The sequence below is a fragment of the Canis lupus genome, chromosome 5 (assembly GCF_003254725.2).
Source record: "Canis lupus dingo isolate Sandy chromosome 5, ASM325472v2, whole genome shotgun sequence".
Lineage (NCBI taxonomy): Eukaryota > Metazoa > Chordata > Mammalia > Carnivora > Canidae > Canis > Canis lupus.
The window spans coordinates 47,558,392-47,582,528 of record NC_064247.1 but is presented as its reverse complement, the minus strand read 5'-3'; the positions used below and the strand labels follow the sequence as shown (position 1 = coordinate 47,582,528).

Below are 24,137 nucleotides of genomic sequence, written 5' to 3'. Positions count from 1 at the left end.
TGATGCATAGCACAATATTAAACCCAGTGAAATAAGACGGCTGCCATAAAGGCAAAACAATAAGCAAAGGATACATCACCATTTCTAGTACAATTTAGCATAGACAACTTCATTTGTGAAAACAATGTCATAACAGAATTCTTCACTACTTCAATCATTATATTGCATTTAGAAAAATAAACTAAAAATTTTCAGTATGAAGACTCTTCAGTATGTAAATTAAAAATAGCAAAGGAAACTTACCTTTTGCTCTTAACCTGACTTGATATCTCAAACACCATCCATTAGAAAAAGAAATTTTGTGGTAGAACAAAATATTACTTTTTAAAAATATTTACCTGATTCAAACACCTATAAATAAGGACCTATTAATAAAGGGTGGAAACCTTTCAAACAGCTTGATCTAGAAAGCTGGCTATTCCATTTAACTATTTAAGTTTCAACAAACTGGATTCTTTTGAATACAAATTATTCATCAATACCTACTCATTTTTTCCCAAAAAATTAGATTATAAATTATTATAATTATATATTACTAGTTATTAATGGTCAGTGACAATATAGAAATACTACTGATAAGCCTATTATCTTATAAGGAAAGTTAAGTAAATGTAGGCAGCAATAGTTGTAGAACTCCTAAGGAGAAAATATCTATATACAAAAGTTTCTTCTTAAAAAAAAAAAAAAAAAAAAAAAAGTTCTTCTTTTGCTTCTTCAGCAATTTTTTTAAATGAATGTTCAGGTCTCATAATTATTATTAATCTACCTTAATCCATTTCTAGATCCTACTCAGCATTTTTAATGTTATAATAAACATATAACTTACTTTCTGATCACAATCGCCCAGTCCTCTGTATAACTTCTTATACAATCTCTAACATGTGGATCCATCTCACTATTTTAAAAAAGAACAAAAAACGATAAATAAAAAATAAATAAAAAAAGAACATACATTTGTAATTTAGTAAGGAAAGCAATGATGTTTGTGAATTTGGTTGCTTCCGTTCTTGTTCATATAATAGGAAACAACATCACCATATGAAATAGGATCTGAATAAAATCAAGGAAGGAAGCCTTTCCACAGTAACACTAAAACCAAAAATAGGTAGATAATCTCCTTACCTTTCTTCAGGTACAGCTGACACAAGGGTTCTGCAGTCCCTAGGACTATAAACAACTTCAATATCATCTGGAGGGAACTCAATCAAATCCCTCAATGGCCCAGCATCCACACCTAAAGGATGAGTACTGAGGTATTCCTCCAAATCCACTGGATCCACTGCTTCAGTAAGGGGCACCTTTATAAAGAGTAGTGGGTGTGAGAGGTGGGTAGAAAGGGAGAGGTGGATGTAACAATTTTAAAACTCTAAGCAAAGGAAATTTGTTTTAAAAAATATACGTTTTTAACCTAGTTATTTCTAAAATGTCAGCAAAGATTCATTTGGCCAGATGCACTAAAGAAACCACAAGGTGTCGGCCTTCTTATATTTGTTTATGCTTTTGAGTCAATACTCATCTCACTTCCCCTCACATAAAATCAGTAAAGATAATTAACAGTTTTAGAATATTTTATGGTTACAAAATGCTCATTAGGATTCTTTTTTTCTTTTATATATCTTTGGAATTGTCATTCCTAAGTTTATAAGCAGTGCTTTTACTTTATTTGATGTTATTTATTGTTGAGTATTCTAGTAAAAATATATAACCAGTCCATGGTAGGCTGAAAATGGCCTCCAAAGATTTCTACATCTCAATCACGGACCTTACATGGTAAAATAAATACATACATACATACATACATACACACAAATAAAAGAATATTTGAACATGATTAAGGATCTTAAAATGAGGACATTATCCTGGATTATATGAGTGGGTCCTAAGCACAATCATAAATATCCTCATATGGAGATACAAGGAGTTTGGGCCACACAGAGGAGAAAGCCAGAAGACACAGCAAAGAGACATGCTAAGATTTGGGCCTTAAAGACAGAAGAGATACAGCCTGAAGCAGCCACCAGATCTGGACAAGGCATGGAACAGATTCTGAAGGGAGCCTCTGAAGGGACTGTGACCTCACCAAAACCCAGATTGCTGACCACCGATATCATTCTGGGCTCCAGCACTGTGAGAAGATAAATTCCTGTTGTTTTAAGCTGCACAGTCTGCGGTACTTTGTTCCAGCAGCCATGAGAAACTGATACGCAGGATCCCTGGGTGGCGCAGTGGTTTGGCGCCTGTCTTTGGCCCAGGGCACGATCCTGGAGACCCAGGATCGAATCCCACGTCGGGCTCCCAGTGCATGGAGCCTGCTTCTCCCTCTGCCTATGTCTCTGCCTCTCTCTCGCTCTGTGACTATCATAAATAATAAATAAAAAATTAAAAAAAAAAAAAAGAAACTGATACGCAGACTCTATGAAAAGTATCTATTAGCAATAATAGAATATTCACAGAATTCCTTAGCCAAGCTGAAATTATACATTTTAATAAGATACACTACCTCTTATCTAACACCAGAAAAAAATATTCAAGCAAAATTATGAAGTTATATAACAAATGTGCACTTGTGGACCAATGATAATAATAACATGTAATTTCTCAAGATGTTCAACCAGGTAAAAACAGAGACACTATTTGTGTTATGAAAAAGAAGGTGCTTTGGGATCCCTGGGTGGTGCAGGGGTTTGGCGCCTGCCTTTGGCCCAGGGCGCGATCCTGGAGACCCGGGATCGAATCCCACATCGGGCTTCCGGTGCATGGAGCCTGCTTCTCCCTCTGCCTGTGTCTCTGCCTCTCTCTCTTTCTCTCTCTGTGACTATCATAAATAAATAAACATTTAAAAAAAAAAAAAAAAAAAAAAGAAGGTGCTTTAATCTATGCTGCTTTGGACTGAACAACCACTGACAGGTAAAGCAACATTTTAAAGATAGTTAAGTAAAATAATAAATGACTGGCACACCATAACACTCAAAATATAGCTGCTATTATCTTTATATGCTTTCTCATTCAAACCTCTCCCAAAACCTGTAAGTTAGAGACAATTAGTATTTCAATTCTACAAAGAAAGGCATTTGTGCTCAAAGACAAACAACTCCTGAAAATGAAATAGCCACAAATGGTAGTGCAAAATTTAAAAATGGATCTTCAAGCTCTACAATTCAAGATTTTTCTCTCATAAGCATCCTACCTTACTTATTCTCTCAAGTACATCATATACTATCACGATGTATAGCGTATACATCATATACTATCCCTGTTCCTAAAACAGGGAAAGAAGCAATTCAGTAGGGAAACAATATTCTTCAACCATAATTGCTGAAAAAACTGGCTATCTATACGGGGGGTTGGGGGGGATGAATCTCAATTCTTACATCACAATATACACAAAATTAAAATTGAGATGGATCAGGGACTCAAATATAAATACTAAACACCATTAAAATTCAACATCTAGCCTAGGAGAATGTCTTTATGATTTGGGAGCAAGCAAACATTTCCAAGACATGACATAGAAATAATCATAAAAGAAAAATCTGATACATCAAAAGACAGTTAAGAAAATGAATAGGCAGGGATGTCTGGGTGGCCAGCGGTTGAGCGTCTGCTGTCAGCTCAGGGCATGATCCTGGAGTCCAGGATAGAGTCCTGTATTGGGCTCCTTGCAGGGAGCCTGCTTCTCCCTCTGCCTATGTCTCTGCCTCTCTCTCTCTCTCTATGCCTCTCATGAAATAAAAAAATAAAATCTCAAAAAAAAAAAAAAAGAAAGAAAAGAAAAGAAAATGAATAGGCAAGCCACACTAAGAGGAAATATTCACAAAACATATTTAACAAGAGACTGGTGCCTAGAATATATAAAGAAGTCCTACATCTCAATAATTTATTTAAGAGGACAAACCACCCTCTTAAATAAATGCAAGAGGGGGTTGACAAAACATTCACACAGGAAGATACAGAAACAGCCAGTTAGCACATAAAAAAATGTTCAACATGAAAAGTCATTAGGACATACTTCCACTTCTGGAAGGATGAAGTAGACCTACTTTTCCCTATTCTTCCCACTAATTGTAACTATAAATCCTGGACAGTCAATATAAAATAAACATCTGAAGATTCTAAAAAGTAGAGAAAAAAGGCAAATCAGTAGGGACCTTGGGACCCAAGGAATGGCACAACAATGAGTTACCTAAATTTCTTTTTGCTGTAGGTAACTCCACACTTGGAACTAGAAAAGCTCACAAACCAGAAACACCAAGGAACATGGCATGGGGTGGGTTGTGGGGGAACTCTAACAAAACCCTCTTCTCCCCAGCCGTTAGACAAAGAGAGGGGAAGCACAGCAAAACAGAAAAGTTTTAGACAATAACCATACTATTTCAGCAGAACACTATATAAAAAAGTGTGGACCCACCCACATCTACACAAGCATGGCCAAGTGAAAAGCTAGACTTCACCCTCACAAAGCTGTAACAAGGCATCCAACACTCCCCACCAAGCATGGTATCAAAGAAGTCACAGTGGGGAACTGGGATGTTCATACCTACTAGAAGGTATGAGCCTCCCACCTCCACAGTGTCAGTGGAGATCACACAGGGACATCTATGCAGTAATAACACAGCACTTCTTCCTCTTACTACTGGGATAATATCTGAGGTGGTCTCCATAATACAGTAAAAGGTAAAGGGACAGAAAGGTACATAAAATTTCTAAACTTCAATCAAACTGGTAAAATGTCAACACTGGTTTTGTGATGTTATGTAAATACCTAAGAAACCACTTAAAAAGCTATACAAAGATATGCACTCAACAACACTACAAATAGATCAAAATGGAGTTCTAAAAAATGTTCAGGTAACCCACAGAAAACAGGAAAAAAGAAAACAGAAAAAAAAACAGAAAGAACAAAAAATAAAATAACAGACTAAGGGATCCCTGGGTGGCGCAGCGGTTTGGCGCCTGCCTTTGGCCCAGGGCGCGATCCTGGAGACCCGGGATCGAATCCCATGTCGGGCTCCCGGTGCATGGAGCCTGCTTCTCCCTCTGCGTATGTCTCTGCCTCTCTCTCTCTCTCTCTCTCTGTGTGACTATCATAAATAAATAAAAATTTAAAAAAAAAAAAAATAACAGACTAAAACACTAGCAAAACCAATAATAACATTAAATGTAAATGGTCTACATAAACCAATTAAAAGAGAAGGGCAGAGTGAATTTAAAAGTATGACCTACCTATATAATATACAAAAAATTCACTTCAAATAGGACATATAAGGAATTTGAAAACAGAATGGGAAAAGTATGGTATATTATTGAGTCTGAATATAGACAAATCTCTGAAGAAATGCTAAGTGTAATAAGCCACAGACAAAAAGACAAATATTGTATGATTGTACTTTATAAGGTACACAGAATAGACAAATTTATAGACACAGAAATAGAATAAAGGTTGCTAGGGACTGTGAGGAGGAGGCAACCAGGAGTTGTTTAATGGGTACAAGGTTTCTGTCTGGGATAAAGAAAAATTTTCTGGAAATGGATAGCAGTTATGGATAGCAGTGGTGATGGTTACACAATATTGTGAATGCACTTAATGCCACTAAATTGTACACTTAGAAGTGGTTAAATGATAAATTTTATTATATACATATTACCACAAAATAGATGACAGACATAGATATACTGAAGTGAAATTTCTTTAAAGATTTATTTATTTATTCATGAGAGACACAGAGAGAGAGAGAGAGGCAGAGGCAGAAGCAGGCTCCATGCAGGGAGCCTGATGTGGGACTCGATCCCAGGACCCCGGGATCATAGCCTGAGCCCAAGGCAGATGCTCAACTGCTGAGCCACCCAGGTGCCCCTGAAGTGAAATTTTTGAAACACTTTTTAAGTCAACATTTCTCGACCCAGATATTACTTCTAGGGCAGCATGCCTTTCAGGATTTGAAGTGTCACAAATGAATATTCAATGAAATAATGACAAAAGGTGAAAGTATTTGCATATGTCTAATTCAAAATTAATCTTTCCTCAAAGAATGACCAACCATACCATGAGTACGTCTTAGGGTACGGAAGGAGGCTATGACACTTTCTTAGAAATACTAAATATAGGATAAACAATCTTGCCTCTCAAACTCACACAGATTACTGGCTTTCTAGATGTGATGTTAGCTAGACTTGGATCACAAAAACAAATTTATTTTGCTAAAACTACCTCCCCTCCCTCTGATGCCCATCAGAGACAGCTGCTTGGGTCAGTCTTGAAATGTTATGATGAGCTAATTTAACTATAAATTATTTTGAAGACTCCAAGGAAAGATTCTATATTTATGAACCAAGGGAAGAGATTGTAACGTGATTTTATAAAAGAAAGTGGCTGGGCAATATGCAGGGTTAAAGAGTGATGAGAAGCAATAGTGAAGCACTACAGAATATCCAATAGGCAATATTAAAATACCTTCTTCAACAATCATTGTGTTGGAATTTGGCTGACATGTTCAGTGTTAAGATCTTTCAATCCTTTTTGGTATGCCATCAAAAATTCTGGTATTTGATTAGAGGGTATTTTGGGCTGAGGGACAGGAGGATAAAGGGTAATAGCTAAAGAGTTTCTTTTTTGAGGTAACAAAAATGTTCTAGGGGTGCCAGGTGGCTCAGTTGGTTGGGTGCCTGCCTTCAGATCAGGTCATAATCCCGAGATCCTGGGATCAAGCCCCAAGTTGGGCTCTCTGTTGTCTCTCCCTCTGTGCTCCCCTTTGCTTGTGTTCTCTCTCACTCCTTCTCTCAAATACTTTTTTTAAAAAAAAATTTTTTTAAGAAATGTTCTAAATTGACTGTGGGGACAATTGTATTATATAATCTGTGAATACATTAAATACACTGATTTGTAAATTAAATGGGTGAATTGTTTGGCATGTGAATTAAAACTCAATAATGTCGTTAAAAAAAGTTAAACCAAAAAAAAAAAAAAAAAGTTAAACCAGGGACACCTGGGTATCTTGGCGGTTGAGTGTCTGCCTTCAGCTCAGGGCATGATCCCGGGATCTCAGATTGAGTCCTGCATCAGGCTGCCTGCAGGGAGCCTGCTTCTCCCTCTGCCTATGTCTCTGCCTCTCTCTCTCCCTGTATCTCTCATGAATAAATAAATCTTTTAAAAAAAAAAAGTTGAGGGAAGAAGAAACTGCTTCAATTGTTTTTGTTTTGTTTTTTTAATTTTTATTTTATTTTATTTATGATAGACACATAGTGAGAGAGAGAGAGAGAGAGAGAGGCAGAGACACAGGCAGAGGGAGAAGCAGGCTCCATGCACCGGGAGCCCGACGGGGGATTCGATCCCAGATCTCCAGGATCGCGCCCTGGGCCAAAGGCAGGCGCGAAACCGCTGCGCCACCCAGGGATCCCTGTTTTTGTTTTAACACAAGTGATCAAAGACCAAATTCTATCTGTGGATTTTATATACATCCCCATTTGAATAACCCAACTACAAAAAGATATTTATCAGATAAGCAAGGAAATTTAGCATGTATTAGATATTAGATGATACCAAGGAATTACCATTAATTTTGTTAAGTCTGGTAACACCATTATGGTTAAGAAAATATCAGTGTTTATACTTGCCTTTCTATTTCTGTATATGTTTAAAGATTCCCATAATTTAAAAAGTACTTTATCAGGGATCCCTGGGTGGCTCAGCGGTTAAGCGCCTGCCTTCAGCCCAGGGCGTGATCCCAGAGACCCGAGATCAAATCCCACGTCGGGCTCCCTGCATGGAGCCTGCTTCTCTCTCTGCCTGTGTCTCTGCCTCTCTCTCTCTCTCTCTCCCATTAATAAATAAATAAAATCTTAAAAAAAAAATGTACTTTATCAAAGAGAATACAAGAAGACAAACTGAAGTCAGCAAGCTCTGACAATCCTTTGAAGGAACTGTATTGCAAAGTAGAGCAAAAAAATACCAGAGGCTGGGGACAGGTAGAAAAGTAGGGCAAAAGAGAAGGACTTTTCTTAAGTGGGAGAAATAACAGCATGTTTGCATACTGATGGGAATGATAGGGTAAACAGAGAGGAAAGGTGATAAAAGGAAGAGAGGATTACTGTATTTCAATAACTGAGAGAAGCAGGAATTGATTAATGCCTCCACTTGTTCACTAGTGGTTCATCCAAAGTAACAGGTGAACATAGACTACATGGATACAGATGACAATCAGTGAATACACATGGTGGTAGGAGTATATGGAAGTTTTATTCTGACTGCTTCAATTTTCACAAGTGCAATATGAAGCCAAGTCATCTTAGGAATAAAAATGGAAAAGAAAAAAAAAAATGGGAAAGAGTGATTAGGGGTTAAGAGTAAGGAGGCATGATGGGCAGCCCGGGTGGCTCAGCAGTTTAGCGCCGCCTTCAGCCTAGGGCCTGATCCTGCAGATCCAGGATCGAGTCCCACATCGGGCTCCCTGCCTGAAGCCTGGTTCTCCCTCTGCCACACGCTCTCTCTCTCTCTCTCTCATTAATAAATAAATAATCTTAAAAAAAAAAAAAAAGTAAGGAGGCATGAAAGAAGTCAACTAAAATAGTGGGGAAATGAATGAACTAGGAAAATATACTATTTGTTTGGAAATGTTAAGGCCTTTGTGAGTAAGTGGTCATAAACTGAGACCAGTCCGTGGGATTACATTTTTCTCCAGCTACACAGCTGTACGAGTATAAATAGTGGTATATTTTTAATTCATATTCTTACTATAACTAGCAAGTATCAGGTTTTTGGTTTGTTTGTTTGTTTAGATTTTATTTATTTATTTGAGGGAAAGAGAGCAGAGGTGGGGGAGCCCGGGGGCAGTCAGAGAAAGAGGGAGAAGAAGTAGACTCTGCCCCTCTCTCTCTGTCTCTCATGAATAAATAAATAAAATATTTTTTTAAAACAAGGTGTTTTTTTTAAATTATTATAACGCTGGGTGGCTCAGTGGGTTAAGCATCTGACTCTTGATACCAGCTCAGGTCATGACCTCAGGGTCATGAGATGGAGGCCAGTATTGGAGAGTATTTGGGATTTTTTCTTTCCCTATCCCTCTGCATCTCCCCGCCAATCCCGTACTCGTGCTCTCTCTTTAAAACCTGATTATTCTCAAAAAAAAAAAAAAAAAAAAAAAAACCTGATTATTCTCATGCCAGTTTTTTTTTTTAAGACTTTATTTATTCATGAGAGACACAGAGAGAGAGAGAGGCAGAGACACAGGCAGAGGGAGAAGCAGGCTCCATGCAGGGAGCCCGACATGGGACTCGATCCCTGTTCTCTAGGATCACGCCCTGGGCTGAAGGCGATGCTAAACCACTGAACCACCTGGGCTACCTATCATGCCAGTTTCTTAATAAGAATACATATGTTTATGTCTCTGACACAATAACTGGTTAAGTCAACGATTCAATAACTGTATATTCCCTTCTATTAAAGGAGACAGATAATACTACAAATCTACATAATTAATATTTCCTTCAATACCTATTTCTAGAATAGACCCCTAAATTTTCCTGTAATGTATAACCTTAGATCTGGGAAGTCTCAACTATAAAATTCTAGAATTGATAAATCCCGAATATAAAGTTTCAGAGTTAACTACAAAATCAATACCTTTATTACACCTCCTGACAGTCTTCCCAACTCAAATTTCAGGAAAGAAAGGAGTAGGAACAAATAAAATTATGAGACTAGTGATGGGACCCAATCCACTGGCTCTTGCCTTTCCACGTTTTTTTCATGGCCTCATCAGTAATGCACCAGTAACATCCCATATTTTAAATATGTTACTTACTGTGGTATGATGGGATATATTGCCAACAATGTTGAGGTTTTTGAGTAGTTGAGGAGAACCGCTGTATTGTCCAGAGATCTGCTTCCTGACTTCAGCAGCCACAGTTCTATAACAAAGTAAGTAAATATATTATTAAAAAAGAAAACAACCAAGTTAAAAATGGAAGGAAACTAAGTATATTAAATATTCATTTAAAAACCACCAAAATCTCAGAGTAACAATAGGGCCACAAATTCAGAGATATTTTAGTAAGTACTGCCTATAATTACAGAACATCTTTAGGCTGATGTAGGATGCAAAAGTGACAGCCAACTTACAGAAGGCTTTTCTTTTTTATTTATTTATTTTTTTTTTTTTTGGCTTTTCTTTTTTAATGATTTTATTTATTTATTCATGAGAGACAGACATAGGCAGAGGGAGAAGTAGGCTCCATGCAGAGAGCCTGATGTGGAGCTCGACCCTGGGACTCCGGGATCACGCCCTGAGCCAAAGGCAGAATCTCAACCACTGAGCCACCCAGGCATCCCCAGAAGGCTTCTTTTATATCTGGTATTTCTGGAAACATACTTTGGTTTACAACATAGCAGGAAGCTATAATAAGATATATACTAAAATGTATACATCTTAAGCATATAAAATTCTAAAATATTTTATAAACAAAGAATTAGAAAGAAAAAAAGTCTTCTTTCCTGTCTTTTTTTTTTTTTTAAGTTTTTTTTTTTTTTTTTTTTTTATGATAGACACACAGTGAGAGAGAGAGGCAGAGACACAGGCAGAGGAAGAAGCAGGCTCCACGCACCGGGAGCCCGACAAGGGATTCGATCCCAGGTCTCCAGGATCGCGCCCTGGGCCAAAGGCAGGCGCTAAACCGCTGCGCCACCCAGGGATCCCTCTTCTTTCCTTTCTAATACCACTAGCTCCTTATTCATGTCCCGAAAAACTAAAACTATTCCTTATTTTTACTTAACTATTAGAAAATGTCCTTAATACTCTGCCATTAATGGCTTTCCATAATCTGACCCTAATCACCTTTCCAGCCTTGCATGTCCTTTCCCAAATTCTTGTCAGCGAACATAAACTGATTCCTACAAAGCTGTTTCTCTTCTGTATCCACAAATTCAATTCTTATCTAGTTTTAAAGGGAAAACTCAAATGTCAACACCTGCATACAAACTTCTTAGCTCACCAACTAAAAATAATACCACCATTCATTAAAACTCTTAGAACAACAAAAAAAAACCTCTTAGAACATTTATAATCTAATCCACTTTCCTCCTTCCTATTTTTCCATAGTTCATATATGCTCCGTATAAACAGAGGCAGTGATTTCGTTCGTCCTTGTTTTCCCTAAAATATTTAGCATGCAGCAGTCAAAACAAGTGACTGATTGGTCCTATGAAATATACAGTATTAATGACCTTTCTGACAAATGAGGTAAACCACAAAAGTATTACCATACTACAACAGATAAATCTTTATTGAATTAGGATTAGAGTTTAAAGTTCCATCATTTTGGGGAGCCCGGGTGGCTCAGCGGTTTAGCACCACCTTCAGCCCAGGGCGTGATCCTGGAGACCGGGAATCGAGTCCCACGTTGGGCTTCTTGCATGGAGCCTGCTTCTCCCTCTTCCTGTGTCTCTGCCTCTCTTTCTGTGTGTCTCTGATGAATAAATAAATAAAATCTTAAAAAAATAAAAAATAAAAAAATAAAAGTTCCATCATTTCAAACTGTTTACTAACCCTTGGGGGCATACTAGCATTTCAAATTTACTTACATGGCATTTCTAAAACAAAAATATTTTAGAAATTCCAATGACTTTATACATCATTAATCTCCATATCTTTATACCTTACAAAACTATAAAGCAAAATATTCAGTAAGTCCCAAATCCTGTAATGAAATAACTTCCTCACATTACTAACATTTTTATTAAATAGAAATTATAACTTTAAAAAAATTATAACTCGAGGATCCCTGGGTGGCGCAGCAGTTTAGCGTCTGCCTTTGGCCCAGGGCGCGATCCTGGAGACCCGGGATCGAGTCCCACGTCAGGCTCCCGGTGCATGGAGCCTGCTTCTCCCTCTGCCTGTGTCTCTGCCTCTCTCTCATCTCTCTCTGTGTGACTATCATAAATAAATAAAAAATAATAATAATAATAAAATAAAAAAATTATAACTCAAGAACACAAAATAGGAACGCCTGGGTGGCTCAGCAGTTGAGCATCTGCCTTCGGCTCAGGGCGTGATCCTGGGGTGCTGGGATCGAGTCCCACATCAGGCTCCTTGCAGGGAGCCTGCTTCTCCCTCTTCCTGTGTCTCTGCCTCTGTGTCCCTCATGAATAAATAAATTAAATCTTAAAAAAAAAAAAAACACTATATAAACACCACTATCAATAAATTTTGTGCAATTATTTTTCTGCAGTCAATTTCTAACTTCTACACTATGATTAACTGGCCACTTCCTTATTTCATAAAACTAGCCTTCTGGGTTTTTTTAATCTTTTCCAAAAACTAAACCCTACTTTCTCCTATCATTCTACTGCAAACAAATTTAAATAGGTCTAATGACCTGGTTTCCAGGACAGCCTGATGATAATTTTGTTCTGCAGTGTCCAGAGACTGAATTCAGAGCCCTGAATATCGTGGTCTCCAATCGAATTTCCAGCTGAATTTCTAGACAATCTCATTTTCCAAAAATTACCCAGATTTATGATACAATCTTACCCCCACTTTCTTCTCTCTCACACCTCCTTCCTTTTTCATGTTCAACCATTCCACACATATTTACAAGCACTGTTTTGAGCCTAATACTTAACTAGAAATTTTTGATACAAAGGTAAAAAAGTTATTAAGTCTCAAAATACTGAATTACCTTAGCTTTTTTAAGTGGGTGATTTGAGGCACTTTGGGCCATTTTTGTACTTTATAAAAGGCTAATTTGTTATTCAAATTGTGGAAACCTAGAAGTTTATCCTTCAATAAGTAAATGGATATACAAACTGGTACATCCACACAATGCAATATTACTCAGCAATAAAAAGAAATATGTGGGCAGCCGTTTGGCGCTGCGGTTTGGCGCCGCCTGCAGCCCAGGGCGTGATCCTAGAGATCCTGAATCGAGTGCCGCGTCAGGCTCTCTGCATGGAGCCTGCTTCTCCCTCTGCCTGTGTCTCTGCCTCTCATTCTCTCTCTGTGTCTCTATGAATAAATAAATAAAATCTTTGAAAAAAAAAAAGAAATATGTTATCAAGCCACAAAAGACATAGAAGAATCTTAAAAGAATACTGCAACTGAAAGAAGTCAATCTGAAAAGCCTATGTACTGTATGATTCCTACTATATGACATTCTGGAAAAGGCAAAACTATGGAGACAATAAAAACAGGGGTTGCCAAGGCTGGAGCGGGGGAAGAAAAGGAAGGGATAAAAAAGTAGTGCACAGGGAATTTTTAGGGCAGTAAAACTATTCTGCATGATTTTATAATGGTAAATAGATATCCTTATGCATCAGTCAAAACCAATAGAATGTATAACACAAAGCATAAATCCAGTGTAATCTATGGATTGTAGCTAATAATAATATATCCATATTGGCTCATCAATCAATTAAAAAGCATACTATACTAATGCAGGATACAAATAATAAGGGAAACTTGGGCACCTGGGTGGCTCAGTGGGCTAAGCATCTGACTCTTAGTTTCAGCTCAGGTCTTGATCTCAGGGTCATCAGTTCAAGCCCCAAGATGGGCTCTAAATTAAAAAAAATACAATTTAAATAAGAGAACCTTGCTGGGGAAATGTATAAGAAAACTCTTTGTACTTACCACTTTCCACCAGATGTGAAAAGAAAGTTCACTTCAGTTTAGGATTCCCCTTAGGCCTTTTAATGGAGCCTATATGTTATGTGTTCATTACTGTGTTTAGTTTAAAGGCCTTAAAATCTCCTGATCCTCTTGTCAAGACTTAGATAAGAATATGAAAAAGCTAAATAAAATCTTTTTTTTTTTTTTTTTTTTTTTAAAAAAAAGGTGGCAGCTGGGTGGCTCAGCGGTTTAGCACCACCTTCAGCCCAGGGCCTGATCCTGAAGACCGGAGAACGAGTCCCACGTCGGACTCCCTGCATGGAGCCTGCTTCTCCCTCTGCCTGTGTCTCTGCCTCTCTCTCTCTAGGTCTCTCATGAATAAATAAATAAAATATTTTTTTAAAAAAAGAATATGAAAAAGCTTTTTCATAGAATATTTGTTCTATGTCTCTCTTTCTCTGTGTTATTCAACTCAGTCTACCATCCTCAGCACTACACCTCATTGTTTCTGGGGCTAAACCAGGAGTTACCTGAATTTCATCAAATTCAAGATGTCACTAAGTAATTAAGATGTGCCATTATTTCATGTACAGCTAGGGAAAAAAAAACCCTGCCAATTAACCACCATACCATCAATTAATTGGAAAACATACTGATTCAAAATGATGTTAAGCAGTGAAACTTAAAATAAATGAAACACAATACCTCAAAAAGAGATGATCTTTTCTTTACTAACAAAGACGTACTACAAAAGATAATCAAATATGTTCAAATATTTGTCTTATTTCTACATGACAAAATTTCCCCAAAAAAGAAAATTAGTAATAATTGGAAAATAAAAATCATTTCTAAAATGGGCTATAAGAGCAATAAAAATATAACCCAAACAAGGTTTGTATTTACACTGAGACCCTCTCTGTATGAGATTTCACAGAATGGTAATGAGGAAATTTTCCCAAATGAAAAATAATTATTTTTTCACCATTCTATAGTCCAAAGTATGCAAGACAAAAAATATGATGAGTAAATACAGTTCCTGATAGCAGTTAAAATCCTTCACTAGGGACACCTAGGTGGCTCAGCGGTTGAGCATCTGCCTTAGGCTCAGAGCGTGATCCTAGAGTCCCGGGATCAAGTCCCACATCAGGCTCCCTGCAAGGAGCCTGCTTCTCCCTCTGCCTGTGTCTCTGCCTCTCTCTCTCTATGTCTCTCATGAATAAATAAATAAAATCCTTTAAAAAAAAAATCCTTCACTATGCAGTAGTCCTTCCTTACTCATGGGGAATAGTTCTATGCCCCCAGAGGATGCCTGAAACTATGGATTGTACCTAACTCTATGTTTTTTCCTGTACGTACATACCTATAACTAAGTTTAATTTACAAATAAGGCAAAGTAAGAGATTAACAGGAATAAAACAGAGCAATTATAACAACATACTTAATAAAAGTTATGTGAATGTGGTCTCTCAAAATATCTTATTATACTATATTTACCCTTTTTCTTGTGATGATGTGAGATGATAAATGCCTATGTGAGGACACAGGGGAAGGAAGTAGGCACTGTGACGAGGCATTAGGCTACTATTGAGAAGAGAGAAAGTCAAATCCTCACAGGAGGAGGATCATCTGCTCCCTGACTGAGGTTGATTTCAGAAAGTAAAATTGTGGGACACCTGGGTGGCTCAGCAGTTAATCATCTGGCTTCAGCCCAGGGAGTGATCCTGGAGACCCGGGATCGAGTCTAGAATCCCTGTATGGAGCCTGCTTCTCCCTCTGCCTCTGCCTGTGTCTCTGCCTCTCTCTCTGTGTCTCTCATGAATAAATAAATAAAATCTTTAAAAAAAAATAGAAAGAAAAGAAAGTAAAACTGTGGATAATGGGGGACTCCTGTAGACTGATTTTTTTCCCATAATAATTTTTCCCACTCCAAGTCACCTGGATGGCTCAATCAGTTAAGTGACTTCCTTCAGCTCAGGGTCAAGCTCAAGATTCCAGGGTCACACACAAGTGGAGCTCCCTGCTCAGCAGAGTAGCCTGCTTCTCCCTTTCGTACAGCCCCTCCCTACCACTTGTGCTCTTTCTCTCAAATAATTAAAATCCCTTAAATAATAATAATAATAATAATGATAATAATTTTTCCTACTCCTAGTAACAGCTCCATAGTAGGGAAATAGAAGTCTTTTTTTACTTCTAATAAGCTATTAACATTAACTGCAAAGTGGAAAGGTCAAAAATTCCATAGTTACTTATGCTCCTAAATCATAAAAGAATAACTTCTTCCCCTCCGAAAAGAACATGATTGATTACTTTACCTATTTGCTCCTTATCAACTCTCTCCATTTTACAAGCTTTTTCATTATGTCAACATGCATTACAATTTTCACAAAAGCAAGCACTCACTGAGTAAGGCAATTCACCATAGGACATTGGAAATACCAACAAACGACTGACATCCTGAGGGAAATTATGTTGCATTTAATCTTTCCTCTAACTTCCGCCCACTTTCAGAGATGCTCCATCTAACCTATGATTTCCAGAATGATAAATCTGGGCCTCTCTCTTCTCTACTCATTCTTCATGGGACCAAAAGGAAAACCTTAGGAAAGATGAGTAAGGAGAGGGGAGCCTGGAAGACCTTACCGCTCTTGATGTCAGGGTTCTGAGTTCAAGCCCCACACAGAGCATACTTAAAAAATAAAATAACAGGGATCCCTGGGTGGCACAGCGGTTTGGCGCCTGCCTTTGGCCCAGAGCGCGATCCTGGAGACCCGGGATCGAATCCCACATCGGACTCCTGGTGCATGGAGCCTGCTTCTCCCTCTGCCTGTGTCTCTGCCTCTCTCTCTCTCTGTGTGTGACTATCATAAATAAATAAAAATTAAAAAAAAATAAAATAAAATAAATAAATAAATTTTAATTTAAAATATGAGTAAGGAGAGTTTACACAAAACAGAAGAGTTTAGCTGAGCCTCTCCTATAGAGTCTAAAAAGTAGCTGCCATGTATTATGTCAAATAAGAAAATTAGATCTCAGGGGGCATGGGTGGCTCAGTGCACAAGCATCTGCCTTTGGCTCGGGCGTGGTCCCCGAGGGCCGGGATCAAGTCCTACATTGGGCTCCCAGCATGGAGTCTGCTTCTCCCTCTGCCTATGTCTCTGCCTCTCTCTCTGTGTCTCTCATGAATAAATAAATAAAATATTTTTTAAAAAAAGAAGCAAAATTCTAATCTAATCAAAATAGATTAGACCTGGGCCACCTCTGACAGGGTAGAGATGCAGAGGGAGGGGCTGTGGTCTTCTGCCACTCTGCTTGGGAGGACTCGAACTGGCAACTGGAAACTTTAAGAAGACATGATTTTCAAAGCTAATTATGAAAACATTGATCATTGGAATTAATAGTGTAACAAATGGCTGGACAACAATACTGGCTAAGAATTTGCAGAAATACCTCCCAAACTGCAGTATCATCTGTCAAGGTGATTGCTCTAAGCCAGAGTCTGAGATCAAGACAGAGATAGATTTCTATAGTACGACGAGCTTGAAGCACTTAATATGGAAAAAATGATATCCACCATTTCCTGCTGGATGAAAAGCCCAAGACACTCACTGTTTTATCAACAGACTGGAAATGCTGAGAAATCTCCATATTAATCATCAAAGGCTTCCTTCTCAATTATAAGCCCTTTAACACTCTATGGAATAGAAACTATTTTCTGACCATTCCATATAAAGAATGTAAAAAGAGGAGCGATGCAAAGGTCTACAAGCCTCGGGACACCACCCCTCCCCAGGATACTTTGATGGCCATGTGTGCCCATGTATCTAAAGCACAGACAAGAAATGGAGACATCAGGTGGGAAGCTGTTTACCTAGGCAGAACAAAATCTGAAAAGGACCTCTTTTCACAAGTGTATGAAGAGCTAATACAAGAATAGCACGGCAAAAGTGTTTGAAAGTAACAAAGTAAAGGTGGAGCACCCTGAATTTTTCCTGGCATGAATTAGGAAAATCAAGAGTATATTTAAGAACCTTAACCAAGATACAGTATGTAGTCTGGTATGATGACAGCTGTTCATTCATTTGTTTGTGTTATCATACATGGTTTCCCCAATATGTGGAACAGTAAATAAAATAGTTATCCATGCCAATAGACAGGAATTTACTTTGATGAGCTGTTCTCACTCCAATGAGTGCAGAGATATAGACAGCATAGCTCACAAGGAGTCAGTTTCTCTAGACTAATGACTGTCAAACTTTTCTGAACAGGACCCAGAGGACAAAATAAGGCTTACATCACAATCTAGTATACATGTAATCCATTGTTTCTATAGGTGTCTGTGTACATATGTGTGTGTAGGTATGTATGTGTGTATATACACATACATCAAGCATCACAAAGCAGTCACTTTAGATATAATGCCAGGTGATATTTTTCTATTTTAATTTTTTTTTAAGATTTTATTTATTTATTCATGAGAGAGACAGAGAGAGAGAGGCAGAGACACAGGCCGAGAGAGAAGCAGGCTCCATGCAGGGAGCCTGATGTGGGACTCGATCCCAGGACTCCAGGATCACGACCTGAGCCAAAGGCAGACACTCAACCGCTGAGCCACCCAGGTGTCCCATCGATTTGTAATTTTTAAAAAATATTCATCACCGGGCAGCCTGGGTGGCTCAGTGGTTTAGCGCCACCTTCAGCCCAAGGTATGTTCCTGGAGTCCCGGGATCGAGTCCCACGTCTGGCTCCTTGCATGGAGCCTGCTTCTCCCTCTGCCTGTATGTCTCTCATGAATTAATAAATAAAATCTTAAAAAAAAAATTCATCACCATTCAATACCAATGCCTACCTCTTGCAAATAAAAGTTTTACTAGGAGTAACAGTCACATTGAATAAATCAATAATTTACTAGAAAAAACAAAAACAATAGATTAAAGAAACGCAACACTGTGTTACCTAAGTATTTGTGCCAAAAATGTTTAACCTGAATTGAATCAGACTGTACATCTAACATCTAGTTTACAGGAAATACAAGGAACACTGGGACAACTTAGTGCCAAAAGAAGCCATCAGACAAAAAACAGAAGATAGGTCATTCTGTACGGCAAGTCTCTTCAACAAATCAGTATGATGGGTAAATAAATAAAATAGTAAGTAAGTAAGTAAGTAAATAAATAAATAAATAAATAAATAAAATAGTGGGCTAAGTTTTAGCATTAAAAAAAAGACTTCAGACCAAAAAAAGTATGCCTAGGGACACCTAGGTGGCTTGGCAGTTGAGTGCCTTTGCCTCCTGGATTCCCAGGATTGAGTCCCACATTGGGCTCCTTGCATGGAACCTGCTTCTCCTCCCTCTGCCTGTGTCTCTGCCTCTGTGTGTGTGTGTGTCTCTAATGAATAAATAAATAAAATCATCAAAAAAAATTTTTTTTTAAGTACAGTCTATTTAAAAGAAAAAAAGGCTTAAGCGATACAACTTACTGTAATGAATGGTTCCTAACTGGATCCTGGTTTGAATAAACCAGCTACAAAAGACATTTCTGGGGATAATAAGAAATTTGAACATGGACAAGGTATTACATAATTAAGAATTATTTTTTTTTAATGTGTGAAAACAGTATTATATGAATGTAGGAAATGTCCTTCTACTTTAGAGATGCAAATGATATTGGTAATTCAGCTTTAAACTCTTCAGCTATTATTTAGTCTACCTTAATGTACAAAAGTAGCAAACTAAATATGGAGTATAGATGGGGCAAATACTCTTCAAGAAGCATTATCACGTCCTCCATAAATCCCTGCCTGGTTATTTCTGTTCAGTTCCACTCAGGTTAAATACTCTTAAAAAAGTACTCATGTTTATCCATATACATTCAAAAACAGAGTTACCAGGGGGCTAATACAGGCAGCAGACTGGCCAGACTGCTTTTCACCATGGAAATAAGAACCTGGCCTTGCTGACACAGAATTTGGTTTCAGCAGTAGGAAAGCCCAATATGTGTAAACATCCTCTTTGATATAAGCACATAAATTGCAAAGCAGGTTTTTCTGGAACACTAATGCAACCTTCAAATATAAAAGTGTGGTGGGCCTGGATGGCTCAGCAGTTGTGCATCTGCCTTCAACTCAGGACGTGATCCCAGGTCTGGGGATGGAGTCTTGCACCATGCTCCCTGAGAGGAGTCTGCTTCTCCCTCTGCCTATATCTCTGCCTCTCTTTGTGTGTCTCTCATGAAGAAAAAAAAATCTTGGGGCACCTGGGTGACTCAGTGGTTGAGCATCTGTTTTCGGCTCAGGCTGTGATCCCAGGGTTCTGGGATTGAGTCCCACATCAGGCTCCCAGAAGGAAGTCTGCTTCTCCCTCTGCTTCTGTCTCTGCCTCTCTCTCCATGTCTCTCATGAATAAGTAAAGAGAATCTTTTAAAAAATGCTAGAATGGAACAACTGATAAGAGCTTCTTTTTTTTTTTTAATATTTATTTATCTATTCATGAGAGACACAGAGAGGGAGAGACAAAAGCAGAGAGAGAAGCAGGCTCCCCGTAGGGAGCCCGATATGGGACTCGATCCCACGGTCCGGGATCACACCCCAAGCCAAAGGCAGATGCTCAACTGCTGGGCCACTCAGGAGTCCTACCACTGATGTGAGCTTCTTAAGTACGGGGACTGCATCCCATTAATCTTTACATCCTCAGTATCTGAGATCATAGAAAGAGAGAGAGAGAGAAAGAGAGAAATGGAGGCACAGGTCTAAGAGTGCACAGAGAGAAAAGGAGATAGGCCAAAAGAATGAATTTAGAGACTACTCAGTTTATGAACCTCCAAAATGCCTTCCAGAGTAAACTAATTTGTAAATATAGTTGTCTCTAATTGACCAGGAAAGAAATAGGAAGTATGCCTTTTTATCTATTACTGTCAAGTAGGTAAATATTTGCTGGGGGAAAGAATCTAAATCCACGGAAGATTTCTAAATATATAATAATTTCTGTAAAAGCCTTGCTGACATCATTATCATCCCATTTATTAAGTGAAACATGATACTCTCCTACGTGAAACTTTTTTTTTTTTTAAGATTTTATTTATTCATTCATGAGAGACACTGAGAGAAAGAGGCAGAGACACAGGCAGAGGGAGAAGCAGGCTCCATGCAGGGAGCCCGATGTGGGACTCGATCCCGGGTCTCCAGGATCACACCCTGGGATGAAGGCGGTGCTAAACCACTAGGCCACCCGGGCTGCCCTGAAACTCTTTTTAAACAAGATGTATGATATGTTTACTTATCTGAAAGTAGGCTCTTATATGACTTTAACCAATCTGCAAAGGGCTGGTTCCAGAACTATGTTCAAACTCTACAATTATGCAAATATAGTAATTATGAGAAGCAGAGGAAATAAGATTTTCCAACACGGAGAAAAGACAAAATAACTCTAAGGAAGGACTTTTCTTTTTTTTTAAGTAGACTCCACATTCAACGTCAGGCTTGAACTCACAACCATGACATTAAGAGTCGCATTAAAAAACTCAAACTTCGGGATGCCTGGATGGCTCCACTGTTGGGTACCTGTCATTGGCTCAGGTCCTGATCCTGGAATCCGGGATTGAGTCCCGCATCGGGCTCCCTGCAAGGAGCCTGCTTCTCCCTCTGCCTATGTCTCTGCTTCTCTCTCTCAGTCTGTGTCTCTCATGAGTAAATAAATAAATCTTAAAAAAATAAATAAAAATAGGGATCCCTGGGTGGCTCAGCGGCTTGGCGCCGAGCTCCGGGCATGGAGCCTGCTTCTCCCTCTGCCTGTGTCTCTGCCTCTCTCTCTCTGTCTATCATGAATAAATAAATAAATCTTAAAAATAAAAAAATAAAAAAATAAAAATAACTCAAACTTCACAAAGAGGTTAAAAAAAAATTGTATATCTCTCTACTATCTGGAATCCACAATCTTATTTCCCAAATGTAACCACTTCACATTTTATCAGGTATCCTTCAGGAAAAAGATGTGTATTTTTTTAATGTCCACATATTACATCATATGATTTTAAAAAACCTGTCTTGAGGGATCCCTGGGTGGCGCAGCGGTTTGGCGCCTGCCTTTGGCCCAGGGCGCGATCCTGGAGACCCGAGATCGGATCCCACGTCGGGCTCCCAGTGCATGGAGCCTGCTTCTCCCTCTGCCTGTGTCTCTGCCTCTCTCTCTCTCTCTCTGTGACTATCATGAATAAATAAATAAAATCTTTAAAAAAAAAAAAAAACCTGTCTTGATACCTTACATTATGTACTTAATATACCTTATCAACGCCTATATTTAATAACACTCTAACACTATTTATCAAGCACTTACAACTTATATGCCAGATACTATATAAAACGTTACATTTCTTATACCCCTGGGCAGCCCGGGTGGCTCAGCAGTTCAGTGTCACCTTCAGCCCAGGGCGTGATCCTGGGGACCGAGATCCAATCCTGTATCGGGCTCCCTGCGTGGAGCCTGCTTCTCCCTCTGCCTATGTCTCTGCCTCTCTCTCTTGCTCTCTGTGTCTCTCATGAATAAATAAATTTTTTAAAAAATCTAAATAAATAATAAAATAAAATAAAATAAAATAAAATAAAATAAAATAAAATAAAAAATAAATAAATAAAATAAATTAACTTTCCCAAGCTTATGAAAGGTAGAGAGTACGGGTTTGAATTCAGATCCATAAAGCTCCTAAGACCTCTTTCCTTGGAAGTAAGTTTCCAAAGGTGAATAATTCTAGCTACAGTTCATATTTGAGTTCTCTAGTCTTGAAAATCTAACCTATGAGGTCAGCTAAAAACACTCAGTGAAAATGTCTAGTGTATACACTAACATATTAACAGGAACACTGTAATTACAACCACCAGCACAGTTATGGTCTGTTTCTTATCTTTCAAGGATGACTAAATAAAACTCTCTTCAGAGGCTTTGTCACTTGTCAGTGAGCCTGTGTTAAATTCTTTAAGAAGTTTGGTTCACAGAGGGCCAGTAACCACTAAAGATCTAAGAAACACACACAGAGAGGTTGATTCGTGAAATCAAAGAACAGAAACAGCCCTTCTATATAATACACTTAACATTTAAGACATAATTCCTTTTGGGGGGAGGATAAAGAAAAAAAAGATGTCGATGACTCATGCATCCCATCTGACGCAATTTTGGAATAACATTTAAGTCAAAGATTTAGAAAGCACTGTATGAAAGAGACGTGGATGTCTCCATCACTCTCATCTATAGCATTCTACCATAGCTCAATTTTCTCAACTAAAACATGGTAATAACATTGTTCCCGACTTCATAGAACATATTAGCTTATAACTACAGAAAAAAGAATTTAAAAATTTAGCATTTGGAAAAACTAACACTGATCTGAAATTGAAAATGAAAACTGAGGGGGGGGGTGGGAAATCTCTTCTGTAAAAAGTCAATCCTCCCAAAGAAGATAAATTTATCTTTAATTCCATCCTACTTCATAAAAATAAAGCCAGAATCTCCCACAAACATACAAATCATATCCTGTATACAATTAGTTGCTATATCCTGTTCATTCTAACTCTTAAATACTTCTCAAATCTTTGTCTTCTCCTTCGCTTTCCTATAGCATCTGCCTACAAATAGCATCATACTTAATGGTGCAAGTCTGAACATTTTTCTCCTTAGATTGAGGAGAAAGCAAGGATGTCTGCTCTCAATATTCAACATTGTACTGGAGGTTCTAGGCAGTGCAGCAGGGGAAGAGAGGAAGGAAAGAAATGGAAACAAATTAAGGACCTTCAGACTGAAAAGGAAGAAATACAAGTTCAATGTTTGAAAATCAACTGTATCTCTATATACTAGCAACAAACAAACCAAAAATAGTTTCTCAATTCCATCATGTTAATTAACATCAAAATCAATTTTTGAAACAGATTTAACAAAAGACGTATAAGACTTACATACTAAAAAATTAAAAATTTTGCTGAGACAAATCATATAATATCTAAATGAAGAGACACTTTGTGGTCTAAAGACTCAATATGGGCAGCCCCAGTGGCACAGCAGTTTGCAGCAGTTTAGTGCCGCCTGCAGCTCAGGGTGTGATTCTGGAGACCCAGGATCGAGCCCCACATCAGGCTCCTTGCATGGAGCCTGCTTCTCCCTCTGCCTGTGTCTCTGCCTCTCTCTCTCTCTCTCTCTCTCTCTCTCTCTCTGTGTGTGTCTCATGAAGAAATAAATAAAATCTTTAAAAAAAATAAAAATAAAAAAATAAAGACTCAATATCGTTCAGACGGCAGTTCTGCCCCAACTAATCTACAGACCCAACATAATCCATGTCAAAATCCCAAAAGGGGGAAATTAGCAGAATTGGTAAAGTTTAGGGATGCCGGGGTGGCTCAGCAGTTTGGTGCCTGCCTTCGGCTCAGGGCATGATCCTAGAGACCCAGGATCAAGTCCCACATCAGGCTCCCTGCATGGAGCCTGCTTCTCCCTCTGCCTATGTCTCTGCCTCTGTGTGTGTGTCTCTCATGAATGCATAAATAAAATCTTTTAAAATA

General features: G+C 38.3%; 1 protein-coding gene and 1 pseudogene across 6 annotated transcripts in view; one reads left to right on the top strand and one right to left on the bottom strand.

Annotated features, from left to right (window-relative positions):
- Positions 1-24,137, bottom strand: part of DOCK7 (dedicator of cytokinesis 7) — a 219,365-nt gene that overhangs the window by 180,937 nt on the left and 14,291 nt on the right. For all 6 annotated transcript variants that reach the window (XM_025427884.3, XM_035717103.2, XM_025427892.3 and 3 more), the window contains exons 2-4: positions 9,798-9,903; positions 1,123-1,298; positions 827-895 (exon numbers count right to left, since the gene is read on the bottom strand). In XM_025427884.3, coding sequence (XP_025283669.1) covers positions 827-895; positions 1,123-1,298; positions 9,798-9,903 — 351 coding nt within the window. The remainder of the gene's footprint in view (positions 1-826; positions 896-1,122; positions 1,299-9,797; positions 9,904-24,137) is intronic.
- Positions 16,968-17,564, top strand: LOC118354889 (nicotinamide riboside kinase 1-like; annotated as a pseudogene).